Source organism: Saimiri boliviensis, chromosome X (assembly GCF_048565385.1).
Source record: "Saimiri boliviensis isolate mSaiBol1 chromosome X, mSaiBol1.pri, whole genome shotgun sequence".
In the NCBI taxonomy this organism is placed as follows: Eukaryota; Metazoa; Chordata; class Mammalia; order Primates; family Cebidae; genus Saimiri; species Saimiri boliviensis.
In genome coordinates, this window is record NC_133470.1 from 65,987,135 (window position 1) to 66,003,425 (window position 16,291).

General features: G+C 34.9%; 1 protein-coding gene across 13 annotated transcripts in view; it reads right to left on the bottom strand.

The window, feature by feature from the left end:
* Positions 1 to 16,291, bottom strand: part of ATRX (ATRX chromatin remodeler) — a 312,128-nt gene that overhangs the window by 203,731 nt on the left and 92,106 nt on the right. For all 13 annotated transcript variants that reach the window (XM_074391843.1, XM_074391840.1, XM_003936850.4 and 10 more), the window contains 3 exons: positions 14,125 to 14,192; positions 10,712 to 13,788; positions 4,435 to 4,507 (listed from right to left, as the gene is read on the bottom strand). In XM_074391843.1, the coding sequence (XP_074247944.1) occupies positions 4,435 to 4,507; positions 10,712 to 13,788; positions 14,125 to 14,192 (3,218 nt within the window). The remainder of the gene's footprint in view (positions 1 to 4,434; positions 4,508 to 10,711; positions 13,789 to 14,124; positions 14,193 to 16,291) is intronic.

The window sequence follows — 16,291 nt, forward strand, 5'->3', positions numbered from 1 at the left end:
CCTTAAAATTGCTAGATATTTAAAACCCTTACTCAAATGGAAAAACAAGTAAAATACTTAATTTAAAAAGCCACCTTTGTTTTTCAAGTACAATAAAAGAGAATCAAAGAAGTTTGGCTAACCAAACAATTACCACAAGAAAAAAAAACAAAAAAATTATTCCAAATTTAGCATATTTGCATAGAGAACAGAAAACATGTGTAGGAAAAAGACATTTGAAAAAGTGTTTAAAATGAAGTCAAGTGAAAATCAAATGATTAAGGGACTTGTAATATACCCATGCCATTAATTTTGCTGAAATCAGGTAAACAATCATTAAATATCTTCTCAGGGATAAATAATATCCAGAAATCATTAGTTTCTTCTGAAAATATGTTGGATTAACAGTACACAGCCTTCATCAACACAATACCCACACCAAGCCAGTGGGGGAAAAAAATCATTAGCATATTTTCTAGTTTGAAACACAAAATTATTATCAAATGATATACTTGGAAATTTAAAATACTATGGTCTAGTCCCACTATAATTAAATAGAACATCTATTAACAATGGGACAATTTTTTTTAGCAATCTCCACATCAAATTTTGCTTCTATAGAAAAAAAAGCATTTAGTTGCACCCACAGAGAAATTACGAAAAAAAAATGTGGAGTATTACTTTACCCAATTAAGCATATTTCAACAATAAAGTTAATGTGTTTGATAAGGGAGCAGACATCCATGTAGAAATCTCAGCTCTTAGTCAAAGTTGTCAGGGAAAAAGAATGCTTATTTAGAAAAACCTAGCAATTTGGTATTTTGCTCTCAAAAGCTCAATTTTAAATATTTTTCACATCCTGCAAAATAAACAAAGAAATTTCAAAAAATAATTTTTGGGATAAACAGTCCCTTCAGTGATTGTTCACTATGCAATCTCTAAAGACAACCGTAATTTAATAATCTCAAAACTAATACTGCTAAAACTTGAACACACTACTACCTTATTACTTGAGGTTCACACACAGTACATATAGTAAAACATATGATATTATTAGAAAATGTTTGGTCAAAATATCCCCAGTTATATTGAACACATAAAGGAATTATATATTTTCAATGCCAGCCTAATTACTGAATTGAAAGCACAATAAATTATATAAATGGATGTCTTTTCAAAGAACCAATTTAAAATGCAACTAACAGGTATCTGAAAGGCCAATGAAACAATACCCTAACAGCACATTCAAATATATGACTTTAAAATTGTGTGTATAAATTTTAAAACCTGACAATCTATTTGGTATTATTATTTGGCCATTGAAAAATTATATTAAGCCTAAGCTCTAAAATTTGAAATCAATTTTCAGTTACATAAAATTCAAAATACATGATTAGTCTACATCTTTTTTATAAAAAGCTAAACCAGAAACATACAAGTGTTGATCAACCTATAATATTTTGTCCCTGTTCATTAAGTAAATGCAATTAAATAGAAATTAATTTACAGGTTAGAACATTCTATCTCATAATAGTATACATTTACCTTCAAATATAAGTGATGCTACTTAATAGTATGTGAAAACAGAAATTTAACCACATTTACGAAAATATTCAGGATATAACTAAGTTTTTAAAATGCCTTCAAAAGCTATCATAGCTTTAAAATAAAAATAGTTAAATCTGTTGCAAAATTTTCACACAAATATATGTACATGTGTGTTAGGGGAATTAAAAGTATTTATGTCCTAGATTTCAAAATTTCAAAACTTCTTTGGCTACAAACTAGCCTCTATAACATAATAACAAATTACTTCAACTCTCATGATTAAGAAAAGTTAACATTATTATTAAAATTAAATGCTTGAACAAGAAAACAGTTTTCCACAAATTTATTGCATCCAAATACTTAAGCATTCTCAATAACACACTATTTGCCTCTTCATAAGTACCAACACTGAAAATGTATTACAATACTGCTAAAAAGGCAAAGCATATAAGATTTATACACAATTTATACACAATTGTGTACAAATTTACATATAATTACAATATGCTATCTACCAAAATATAACCTATCAAAAGTTAGGAAGTTGGAAAAATAATTCTAAGACTTAAACATGACCTGCACATGAATTTTTTTTTTTTTTTTTTTTTTTTTGAGATGGAGTTTCACTCTTGTTGCCCAGGCTGGAGTGCAATGGTGCAATAATCAGCTCACCGCAACCTCCGCCTCTCGGGTTCAAGCAATTCTCCTGCCTAACCCTCCCGAATAGCTGGAATTACAGGCATACGCCAGCACCAAGCTCTGCTAATTTTTGTATTTTTAGTAGAGACAGGGTTTCTCCATGTTGGTCAGGTTGCTCTCAAATTCCCAAGCCCAGGTGATCCACCCGCCTCAGCCTCCCAAAGTGCTGGGATTACAGAAGTGAGCTACCACACCCAGCCCCTGCAAATGAATTTTTTAGGCTGCTTAGTGAATATTCAAATATGCTCAAATATAGAATCTATACTAAAATAGTGCAAGAAGGTTATTTGTATCCCCATCATGACTAGATAACCCATGAGTATTAGATATCTTTGGTATAGTGTGTATTAAACAAGTTAGTAAATTGTATATTTTATAAAAACACATTAAACTGAGTATAGAGAGACATGCTCAAGATAAAATTCATTTCTTCTCAAAAGTACTCAACAGGGTTATACTTTTTAATCACAAATTCAAAATGGAATTAAAGATACTTTCCAATAAGATACTTGCCAGTTACAGAAAGATTTGACCAGGTAACTTAAAAGTTGAAAATGGTATTTATATTTTGACAAGCTCTAACACACACAAAAAATTATACCTTAACAATACTCTTACTTGGTGGTTAAATACGAAATTAAAGTAAATCATTCACAGTTAAATTTAGATATAGAATGTTTTAAACATTAGTCTTTGAGTAACATTTGAGGCCTCATGATATATAGAAAAACAAATAGCAGCAAACATAAATGAAGAAAAATTAAAGTATTTTAAAAGACAATAAAATTTTAAATGTTTTCAGTATCTGGCTGTGATATTACATAAAATCCCTGATGAATAAATTGTATGCCCTTACCACTCCATTCTGGAACCTACCACCTATCCCATAAAATAACTGAATATACATTTTAAAATTTTTAAATGTAGGCCGGCAGAATCTGAACCTTTGTGTCCACAATTAAGCTCTATTCAAAAGTGTAAAATAAAACTGTTCATTCACCTTAATAAAAACGTTCTTCTGTTAATTAGCAGAATGCTGACCTTTGAAACAAAGAAACCTAACAGCATCAGCAAGATATAAAAGAGCTAGACTAATGGCTGGCCCCAGGACATTTACTAACTCAATTAATTTCTTACAAAATCATGATAAAAAATTACATGTATATTTTCATGTTTTCTTAATGTTAAAACTTACTATTAAGAATAAGTGAATGGTTAATGTAGTTCTTTTTCCTGAAATCATCTCAAATCTATCATGGATTTTTTGGTACTAGTATTAGAGAAAATTTCACCTAACTTTTCCCTCTTAAAGATAGAAAATTTATGACAAAAAGTAAAATAATTTGTCCATGATGACACAGACACTTGTTAAAAATGTTAGAAGTCAGATATCCTTATGCCCATTATTCCAAAATTCCATGCACTATACCACATGATCTTCTTGTTGAAGATTATGAGCATGGGGTATGCTATTGTCCAGGAAGTGTTTATAAGATATGTTGAAATATTATAGCTATATTCGTTAATATCTTTGTTTTCCTTATTCTTCACTTCTATGATAGTCTTTTTTTTTTCCATTACCCAGCCAACCCTTACTTGAGTATATCTATAGGCTACACTTTTGACATTTAAACCTATTAAGTCTTATTAAAGTTCATGCTCTCATACTGTGTATTTCTATTTTATTTGAAAACTGGTTAAACTCTCAGTCTAGATACCTTGCAAACTGACACTTATTTGGAAAGCAATTTCTTAATCTTAAAAATCTGAGTAATCTCTCTTTTTGTTTATTCTCAACAGGCCTTAATAAATAGGGCCATCATATTGGATAGCAATTAACAATAGTCAAATATAGAGGAGATGTCTGTTGTCACCAATTTATTGAAATATTTACTTTCGTCAATAATCTGTCAATTAAAATACTCCAAAAAATTATTGCAGTTTACATAGAAACATAAAATTGACAGTTCTGTATTTATAACACACCCTATGCTAGGTGTGTAAATAATATTTACTTTCTCTCAAGGTTTCTGAGTTTTAGCCCATTTTCTGGCCTTTCTTTCAAACTTGCAGGAAGACTGTGAACGAGTCTTTCTAAGGCAGGCACTCCTGGTTTTTACAACCTGCTTGCTGTTCCGTTGCTGCTGTTTGTGCCCATGCCTAGGGTGTGTTATAATCTTTTTAAAGTCCTTACAGATGAAATCATACCTATTCTCAGGATCATTGTCGTCATCATCATCATCCACTGTGACAGGCACTGATTTAGACAAGGCTTCATCTCCTTGAGGAAAAAAAGTGTACTTAAAATTAGCTTTAAATAAGCTATATAATTAAAAGCATGTAAAATAAACTGAAAGCCAAAAACTTTAAAGCAAACTAAGTGGGATCTAAACTCTGGAATCCGAAATATGAGTAAAAAGCATTCTTATAGAAAACATAACAGGATTTTTATGAAGTGACACCAGTAAAATGATAAATAGTTGGATCTTATATATTTCAGAATTTCTTCACAGGACACAAGGGCTTTAAATTTCACCCTTCCCAGTAACAATTCTATATCAACAATCATCATATTAGCGTTAAGTCTCTTGCCACAATAACCTTTGTACTGGTACATTTTAATTTTGACATTAACAGATATCTAATTTATGCTATATCTTCGAAGAATAGCAAAACTGGTAATAATATTTTGGTAGTAGCAAGTAATTTTAAAATGCAGTTGAATGTTTATGGTATTTGTGACCTGAGTTACCCAGAGATACAGTTGAGTACAGTAAAACTTATTTCCTTTTAAAAAGCTACAATTCTGGCCGGGCGCGGTGGCTCACGCCTGTAATCCCAGCACTTTGGGAGGCCGAGGTGGGTGGATCACAAGGTCAAGAGATCGAGACCATCTTGGTCAACATGGTGAAACCCCGTCTCTACTAAAAATACAAAAAAGTAGCTGGGCATGGTGGCACATGCCTGTAATCCAAGCTACTCAGGAGGCTGTCAGGAGAATTGCCTGAACCCAGGAGGCGGAGGTTGCGGTGAGCCGAGATCGCGCCATTGCACTCCAGCCTGGGTAACAAGAGCGAAAACTCCGTCTCAAAAAAAAAAAAAAAAAGCTACAAGCTACAATTCTATCTTTGGATTAAAAATCTAAAGAGGGCCGGGTGAGGTGGCTCACGCCTGTAATCCTAACACTTTGGGAAGCTCAAGTTGGTGGATCACCTGAGGTCAGGAGTTCCAGACCAGCCTGGCCAACATGATGAAACCCCGTCTCTACAAAAAATATAAAAATCAGCCAGGCATGGTGGTGTGCGCCTGCAATCCCAGCTACTAGGGAGGCTGAGGCAGGAGAACCACTTGAATTCAGGAAGCAGAGGTTGCAGTGAGGCAGAACGCATCACTGCACTCTAGCCTGGGTAACAGAGCAAGTCTCTGTCTCAAAAAAAAAAAAAAATCCTTAAGATTTGGGCATTTTATTATATATAAATCTCATTTCAAAAGAAAAACAAACTGAAATATCAAACTGTAGGTTAATACTATGTATGCTTAAGTATTTTGGGAGAAGTATGCTGATGTCTACCATTTAATTTGAAATGCATCAAAGATTTCAAGGGCATTATACTAAATGAAAAAAACAATCTCAAAAGGTTATATGTTAGGCCAGGCATGGTGGCTCACGCCTGTAATCCCAGCACTTTGAGAGGCTGAGGTGGGTGGATCACCTGAGGTCAGGAGTTCAAGACCAGCCTGGCCTTCATGGTAAAACACCATCTTTTAAAAAAAAAAAAAAAAAGGTTACATGCTTCTTGATTCCATTTCAAAATAGCAAAATTATAGTGATGAAGAACAGACTACTAGTTGCCAGATGTCAGGAATGGGGGTAAAGACAGCAGTATCATAAGGGATCCTTGTGATAATGGAACAGGTTTGATATCTTGGTTGTGGTGGTGATTATACAAAGATATACATGTGGTACAACTGCATAGAACTATATTTACACAAACACAAATAAGTGCATGTGAAACTGGTGAAATCTGAATAAATCTTCAGTTTTCTGGTTTTGACACTGCACTGTAGTTAAAAAATATTATCCTTGAAGGAAACTAAGTGAAGGGTATCTGAAACCTCCCTGCATTTTTTTTTTTTTTTTGCAAATTCCTGTGGATTTATAATTATTGCAAAATAAAAAGCTAAAAAGGCAAAAAAAAAGATATAATGATGGATAGACAGGATATACAGATATTTATCAAGCAAATATAGTATAATGTTAATGGTAGATGCTTTTGTATATACTATAATGTTTTTCATAATAAAATGCTGAAGAGAAATGTAAGAAAAAAATCTGTAAAGAAAACAGACACCTACAGGCTCAGGTGAGAAACACACTAAATAAGGCTAGGCGTGGTGGCTCATGCCCGTAATGCCAACACTTTGGGAGGCTGAAGTAGGCAGATCACTTGAGGTCAGGAGTTCAAGAGCAGCCTGGCTAACATAGAGAAACCCCATCTCTACTAAAAATACAAAAATCAGGTGTGGTGGCATTCGCCTGTAATATCAGCTACCTGCAAGATTGAGGCATGAGAATCACTTGAACTCAGGAGGCAGCGATTGCAGTGAGCCGAGATTGCACCACTGCACTCCAGCCTGGGTGACAGAGTAAGAGTCCAACTCAAAAAACAAAAAAAAAAAAAGAGAGAGAGAGAGAGAGAGAGAAGAGATTTCATAATATTCCAGAAAACTCACAATAAGTATCTCATTCAAACAGACCAATCTTCAAATGAAGTATCATTAGTAATAGTACTATCATTCCCTCTTTACTACACCTTTCAAAATTTGATCTATCCTTCGAAGTTCAAATGCCAACTGTTCTTCCAAGTCTTTCCCCAAATATTTAATAACTCGCCACTTAGTGTGTAGTCCCATCATAGTTTGTTGTTGTTGTCATTTGTTTTGTTTTGAGAAGGAGTCTTGCCCTGTCATCCAGGCTTGAGTGCAGTGGCACAATCGCAGCTAACTGCAATCCCCATCTCCTGGGTTCAAGTAATTCTCCTGCCTCAACCTCCCAAGTAGCTAGGATTACAGGTGTGCGCCACCACACCTGGCTTTTTTTTTTTTTTTTTTTTTTTGAGACGGAGTTTCGCTCTTGTTACCCAGGCTGGAGTGCAATGGCGCGATCTCGGCTCACCGCAACCTCCGCCTCCTGGGTTCAGGCAATTCTCCTGCCTCAGCCTCCTGAGTAGCTGGGATTACAGGCACGCACCACCATGCCCAGCTAATTTTTTGTATTTTTAGTAGAGACGGGGTTTCACCATGTTGACCAGGTTGGTCTCGATCTCTCGACCTCGTGATCCACCCGCCTCGGCCTCCCAAAGTGCTGGGATTACAGGCTTGAGCCACTGCGCCCGGCTTTTTTTTTTTTTTTTTAGTAGAGATGGGTTTTCACTACATTGCCCAGGCTGGTCTTCTGACCTCAGGTAATCCGTCCACCTCAGCCTTCCAAAGTGCTGAGATTACAGGCCCCATTGTAGTTTTAGATCTTCCTTCTGTTACCTTTTTAAATGATTTATCTATCTATGTCTATCTTACATTAGACTACAATTTCCTAGGACCATGTTCTTCATCTTGGTTATTTATGCCATCCCCAAGCCCCGATTTCTAGGAAAATACTGTAGGTGTAATATGATACCCAAATATTACAAATAAATAGGAATCCTCTAAACTCAATAGGGGGCAGGGTTTTTTTTATTTTTAATCCCCTAAAACAGTGACCTAAAATTAAGTTAGAGAGAAGAGTAAATAAATGCAGCATGCTTATATAAGCATGTAATTCTGAAGGAATATCGTAACACTGACTCACACTCAAACTTATCTTTAAAAACAGAACTTTCTACATCGTGCTTATTTTCAAGGCACTCATATTCTAGTCTACTTAAGTGTTTCAATTGACAAGGCCCAATTTTTGACAGGTTAAATTCCCTAACAAATTTATCTTCTTTTTTATTTCATCCCAAATAATAAGTTTAGTCCCCAAAAATATCTAGGGTAAAGAAAATCTCAACAACAAGGCTTATTCCACCAAGCAGTTGAAGGACTGGCATTTGCTGAAGTGAGGAATTTTCAAAGTTTCTCTTGATACACACCTGAGAAAAAATTTACCTCCCCATCAGTCAACTGGCCCTTCAGATCAAAGTTAAATAAATCAAAATGGAACACGGTGATCTAGATTAGTGTTGAGATAAGTAATTATCAGAAGATGCATCAGTTGAGTATTTGCCATATATCATCACCTCTTAAGGCCTAATGAATGCATACTAATTATTACACTAAGTATTAATAACTCTCAACATGAGAGGTACATAACAGAAACTTTCATAGGTATCAATAAATCAAATGAGATCTTGAGAAATGGAAAGTAGTAAAATATTTGAAATCAAACATTGATTTCACCAGTGAAACTGTTTCATCACAGAAACCAATTTTCCAAAGTTTAAAATAAATAAAACCAGAAATAAAATTAGCTCAGTAACACATAATTTTAATGGATTTTTAGCTAAATTTTTAAATGCTATTCTTGAACTCTAATCCTTAAGAAGGGTTTTCACAGCTAACCCAACAACTAAAATGCTGATTTGACATCAAAGTAACTTAGATTCTATATTTTTAACGTAAGTCCACAATCCTTTATACATAATTCTGAAATCTAAAACACTCTCAAAAGGGAAAGTTTCCGAAAGAGAGTACCAAAGACAATCTGGCAGCAAAACCTGGTCTAAATTGCTTATTTGTTTAAATGTGAATCTTCAAATGTTTTGCTGCAAAAATATTATGTGTTTGATTATGCAGTGTTGCACCAGACCCCACTGGGGCTTTTATAAAATAATATGGTAACTGCTCTTTATTATTTTTCTAAAAACCAAACAGTTGTATATTCTGAAACACATTAAACCCCAACAATTTAAGGTAAGAAACTATGAACTTGAAGTTACAACAGCCATACAAACAGAGCTCCATCTAGTCATCTGATAAAGCAGGGCATTCAATTGAAGCACAAACCGTGCTTATCACATTTAGTTTTCAAGTCATAAGTATTCCATAAAAGAAACGTAAAGTTTTATTAAAAACCAACATTTTGCTGGGCACAGTAGCTCATGCCTATAACTCCAACACTTTGAGGGGCTGAGGTGGGAGGACTGCTTGATCCCAGGAGTTCAAGACCAGCCTGGGCAACATAGCGAGACCTCATTCCTACAAAATTAAAAATTAAAAATTTTTTAAAAGCCAAGATACAAATTAATTCCATTAAAATCCATTTGGGATAAACTGAAAACTCTAACATAAGAATGGAAAGGAAAAATTCTTAAATTCTACCTATGTTGGAAATACAGTTTTATGTAACGCCTACTTTATAAAAATTTTTAAATAAATTTTCAATATCCATAGTTAACTGACAGGTCTTACTGACTGAAAAAAAAAATACAAATGACCAATAAACATTTATTATACAACTGATTTTTTAAAAATACAAACTTCTTTTAAAAATTATCTTTCTTTATCTCATTCACCAACTGACCCAAGCTTTAATGTTCCTAGTATTCTATCTCATCAGGATAGGCTAATCCAGCTAATTTTTGGATTTTCTTTCTTCCTTTATTTTGACAATGCGTTTAAATGAAAAACATCTGTCCATATCATTAGAAACTAGCTAATAAGCATCAATAAAGAATTTTAATGAGGTAAATTAAAAATAAAGGGGACTTCATGAGATAAAAAGGTACCTGTTCAAACTTAAAAAGCCATATGTATGGCAGTTAAAATTTGACACACCATGTCATACAAGTACCAAGTACCCACTTCCATTAAATAAACAAATAGCTACTGAACTACTGGCACCAGTCTGATTTTCCTTTATAAACTACTGCTCATTACTCCAGAAAAAAAGCACTAAACATTGATAAAGAAATTTTGTTATTTACTCAACAAATTTGGGGTCCCTAATACTGCATACTAGCAGTGTTCAAAATATTTTCAAATGGCAGCATAAAAATAAATGGAAATGTTTTTTAATAAACTCCTAAATAATTTTTAAATGATATTCTCCTAAGCAGTAACCCTAAATTTGATTAGCTTCATTCAAGAGTGAGAAATTGGCCGGGCGCAGTGGCTCAAGCCTGTAATCCCAGCACTTTGGGAGGCCGAGGCAGGTGGATCACGAGGTCGAGAGATCGAGACCATCCTGGTCAACATGGTGAAACCCCGTCTCTACTAAAAATACAAAAAATTAGCTGGGCATGGTGGCACATGCCTGTAATCCAAGCTACTCAGGAGGCTGAGGCAGGAGAATTGCCTGAACCCAGGAGGCGGAGGTTGCGGTGAGCCGAGATTGCGCCATTGCACTCCAGCCTGGGTAACAAGAGCGAACCTCCGTCTCAAAAAAAAAAAAAAAAAAAAGAGTGAGAAATTACGAATTATAAATTTTTAATTTATTTTTGCATACCTGAAGATTGGCAAAATCCAGTATGTGAAGACAGCACTAAATTTTCAGTCACAGGCTTAATTTTCTGTTCATCACTGCTTCCTTCGCCTATAGAATTCTGGTCATCATCTTCTATATCCGAGGAAGATGAGGATGTAATGTCTGCTTGCTTCCTTTTAGTGCTTGTTCTTAGGGAGTTTCTCTTTTTCTCCTTGACATTGACTGCCTTCTTTTTAGCTGAAGTTCTTTGCTTCTTCTTTTTATTATCTTCAGAACTTTCCTCAGCATCAGATGATGATGAGCCACTTTGTATTTCCTTAGTATTTCTCTTTGAACTTAAATTTCTTCTTTCCCTCAATTCTATTCTTTTCAGTCTCTTATCAGCAGAGTTACAACCATCTTCTTTCATGGAATATTTCTCAGCATCAGACGAGGAACAATCTTGTCTCTTCCTTGAACTCTTTCCAGGCAACTTGCACCTTTTCTTCTCTCTACCATATGTTCCATTCTTACTCTTTTTATCTTCTGAAGAGTCACAACTATCTCCTTTCCCTGTTGACTTCTCAGCATAATCAGATAATTCATCCTTCTTTTTAGAAGTTTTCTCTCTTATTTTTTTACTTTTCTTTTCTCCATCAGTTGTTTCAGTCTTATTTTGCTTTATGCCCTTGGGAAAATGACAAATTTCTTCTCGCTCAGGTAACTTCTCAGTGCCATCAGATGAAGATTCATACTGTTGTTCCATTGTAATTATTTTTTTCTTAAAGTCTGAAGTTTTCTTTTCTTTTTCTTCAGTTTCCTTTCTGCTATGCTTTTTATCATCTTCAGAAGTTTCATCACTCTGTTCTTTCTTTAGGAATTTCTCAGCAATATCAGATAAGCCATCCTGTACTTTTTTACATGTTTTGGTTTTGAGATGCTTGCTCTTTTCTTTAGCTTCAACAATGTTTTTGACTTCCAAAGAACTGAAACTCTCCTCTTTCCCAGAAAGCTTAACGACACTATCAGAGGAAGCACTTGCTTGCTGCTTCTTAGGAAGTCGATCTCTTAATCCCATGATAGTAGTGTCTTTATCAATTGTGCCTTCTGCTGAAGAAAAATTCTCTCTCTCTTGTTTCCTTTCAGCATCATCAGATGATCCTTCTTGCAAGGTCTTCAAACTTTTGTGCCCTTGATTATCCATTCCTTTTTTGCTGTGTTTTTCATCTTCAGAAGAGTCGAAATCTTTTATATTTTGAATTCTTTTTTTGGTGTTTCTGGCAGCACTGATTTTACTCATGCTCTTTATCTCTTTTTCTAATTCTGAGTCATAATTAGAAGACTCAGATTGGGTTTGTCGTTTCTTTTTAGAAATTATACAGCTCTTGGCTGATTTGCCTTTTTTAATATCAAACTCTGAGCCAGATGTAGAACTTTTTCGTTTCCTTTTTCCTTTATCATCTTTTCCCGCCTGAGTCTTTAACTCATACAAAGTCTTATGATTTGTATGAATTTCATTAATATCAGTATCTGAAGAAGAACTGTGACTCATCCTGTTTACCTCTTTGAGGATTGTTAGCATTTCATCAGAATCTGAATTTTGATCCACAGTCTCTGATTGCTTAGATTTTGGTAATTTATTAGGTTTAGGATTATCTATAGCACTGTCAGAAGAATTCCGCTTATCCTTTTTTCTCATTGGAACTGATAGTTTTTGATTCTCCTTAATTGTTTCATTACATTCTTCATCTGAATTAGATGTTATGGCGTTGGTTTCTGTCTGTCGTCTCAAGGGTGTAGTCTTTACTCGTGGAGATCTTCGAAGATCAGATTCCTCTGAAAGTAATGAAACTTCATTTTCAACCAAATGCTCATTATCACTGTTTTCCTGTCCAAGTCCACATTTCTCTAACTTGGGGTTCAGACCACAACTTTTATAGCCATCTTTATCTTGTGGAACTTCCTGACAATCAGCACCTTTAATTGGGGAATTAGAAAGGGAAACAGGGGTGAGTTTAACAAATAATTCTTTTGTTACTTTAGCTGTACTTTTTGATTTAATACCTCCTCTGTTGTATTTTGAAGAAACATTTAATTTTACAGATGAACTCTCCAGTTCTTGTTCAGTTCCACTGCTGCCATCCCCTTGATGATCAACTGAATTCTGAACTTCCATAGCAGTTTCAAGATTCTCAAAAATGTCTTCTGGAACTGAGGAAGGAACAGACACAATATCCATGTCTAAATCTTCAGAAGTGTTGGCAGGTTCATACTGAGGTTCTTCTTTTCTATCAGATTTCTTATGTTCACCACTGGTACTTTTATTTGCTCTTTGTTCCTCTGTTGGAACATTCTGATCCATGTGCTCACTATCTACCTGTTTTCTTGAAAGTTTAGCTTCTGACTTTGAAATATCCTTCCTTTCTAAAGCACAAGGTTTTTCTCCTTTTCTTGCTTTTGTTTCAAACTTAGCATCTATGACTTTATGCTCTTTGGTATTTTTCTCTTTGTTTACAGCCTCCAACACTTGAAACTCCGAATTTAAGTCTTCTTCCAAAGCAAGATGAGCCTTCTTAATATCAGTCAACACAGACTTAAAAGCCTTAAGCTGACGTAACTTTGTAGCAGAACCGATTTCTGAATTATCTGTTGCCTGCTTTAAAAATTTAACATAACTGGAGTTCATGTTGGCTGTGGTCTCAATCAGTTTTTTTGCCTTCTTAATCATCCCTTTGGGCACAATTAGTGCTGCATAAGAGTAGGTTACAGAGCCAGAACAGGAATCATCTAATTTCTTTTCTTCTCCATTACAATTTGAACTATTCTTCTTTGGAGAAAATCGGGATGTATGTTCATATACTTTATTACTCTTTTCACTGTCAACTTTTATCTTCTTCTTATTTTGTTGCAACAACTGTTCTAAATTCTCAAATACGCTGTTACATGCAGTGACTAAGTCCAGCAAAGGCTCTGGGTGACAAATGTAGCAATACCATTGGTTGTTTTCATCCATAATTGTGGACAACTCCTTTCGACCAAGGTTGCGTAGAATGCATTTTTTGCAGAAAGCATTATGGCAAAAGTCACAACAAATCAAGTTTCCACCTTCCGCACACCATCTGAAATGTTTTAAAGATTAAAACATTATTCCCTTCTTTTAGGAAACTGTAAAGATAGGTAAAAAAATAAAAATTCCCAACAAAACTTATTTTAATCTCTTCATTACAATGCAATTTAAATTTTACTGCCAGTAATTTTCGTAGTAATTTAGGTCTTCTGCTTATTCTTTATTAGAAACTTAAACTAGACACAAACCTAGAGTTTATGGAAAAGAACAACTTTTCATTAAAGACATCAATGATGATACTATGAAAGACAAACCTCATAAAAGATTATGTAACAATTCCTCCCCAAAAGTAGGTAACACTGAATGTTAGCTCATCTATATTACCTACCTACATTGTTCATCCATTCCATCCGAGTCACGGCTAATATCATCACTCATGTAATACTTAAAGCAATTCTAGTAAAAGAAAAGAGGAAGGGGAAATTTTATTCAAAATTGCTAACATTCATAAAAGACAGAAACTTTTTTTTTTTTAAGTAATTAAAAACACTTAGAAAAATCTCCAGAACACTGGTATGGGCAAAGATTTATTGAGCAATACCAAACAAGCTCAGGCAACCAAAGCAAAAATGGACAAATGGAAACACATCAGGTTAAAAAGCTTCTGCACAGCAAAGGATACACTCAACAAAATGAAGAGACAACCCACAAAATGGGAAAACATTTTGCAAAGTACCCATGTGAGAATGGATTAATAACCACAATATATAAGGAGCTCCAACAACTCTATAGGAAAAAATTCAAATAATCCAATCAAAAAATGGGCAAAACATTAGATTGGACATTTCTCCAGAGAAGACATACAAATGATAAACAGGCATATGAAAAGCTGCTCACCATTGTTGATTATCAGAGAAATGTTAATCAAAACTATGATAAGATTATCATCTCACCCCCGGTTAAAACGGTTTATATCCAAACAACAGGCAGTAACAAATGCTGTCAAGGATATGAAGAAAAGGGAACCCTTGTACACCGTTGGTGGGAATGTAAATTAGTACAACCATTATAGAAAACAGTTTGGAGATTCCTCAAAAAACTAAAAATTGAGATACCATATGATCCAGCAATCCCACTGCCAGATATATACACAAAAGAAAGAAAATCAGTATACTAAAGAGATGCAGGCACTCCTATGATTGTTGGACCACCATCTATAATAGCCAAGATTTGGACGCAACCTAACTGCCCATCAACAGATAAAGAAATAAAATGTGGTATGTATATACAATAGAGTACTATTCAGCCATTAAAAAAAATGAGATCCTGTCATCTGCAACAACATGAATGGAACTGGAGATCATCATGTTAAGTGAAATAAGCCAGGCACAGAAGTACAAACATCACATGCTGTCACTTATTTGTGGTATCTAAAAATCAAAACAACTGAACGGATGGATGAACTTATGAAGGATGTCACAAAAGATAGTTACAAGAAGCTGGAAAAGGTAGTGAGGGGCTAGGAGGTGGGGAAGGTAAATGGGTACCAAAAAATACAAAGACTAGGACCTACTAGCACAATAGGGTGTCTACAGTCAATACCAACTTAATTATACATTTTTAAATAACTTAAAGAATATAATTAGACTGCTTGTAACTCAAAGGATAAATGCTTGAGGGGATGAATACCCCATCCTCCATGATGTGCTTATTTTACATTGCATGCCCTTTCTAAAACATCTCATGTACCCCCATATATATATATATATATATACCTATCATGTACCTACAAACATTTTTAAAATAAATTTAAAAAAAAAAAAAAAGGGAGTATGTGTGCATGTTTCAGAGACTCAAAGTAAAAACACTGCACTACCCCAGCTGGGCACAGTGGCTCATGCCTATAATCTCAGCACTTTGGGAGGCTGGGGTGGGTGGATCATCTGAGATCAAGAGTTCAAGACCAGCCTGGCCAACATGGTGAAACCTCTTCTCTACTAAAAATACAAAAATCAGCCAGGTATGGTGACAGGTGCCTGTAATCCCAGCTACTCAGGAGACTGAGGCAGAAGAATCACTTGAACCAGGAGGCAGAGGTTACAGTGAGCAGAGATCACACCACTACACTCCAGCCTAAGCAACAAAGGGAGACTCCAACTCAAAAACAAAAACAAAAACAAAAACAAAAAACACTGCACTACCAACTACCCAATGTCTGTATTTTCCAGACATCCAACTATCTCAAGAATTAATGCCTTGAAATAGACTTCCATACAGTCAAGTACCACTGTCCCTTATTTTAAAGTTTATTAAAGATTTCTGCCTGGGCGTGGTGGTTCATACTTGTAATCCCAGCACTTTGGGAGGCTGAGGTGGGTGGATCACTCGAGGTCAGGAGTTCAAGACCAGCCTGGTCAATAGTGTAAAACCCTGTCTCTACTAAAAATACAAAAATTAGCCACATGTGGTGGTGGACACCTGTAATCCCAGCTATTCAGGAGGCTAAAGGAGGAGAATTGCTTGAACCCAGGAATTGGATGTTGCAGTGACCCAAG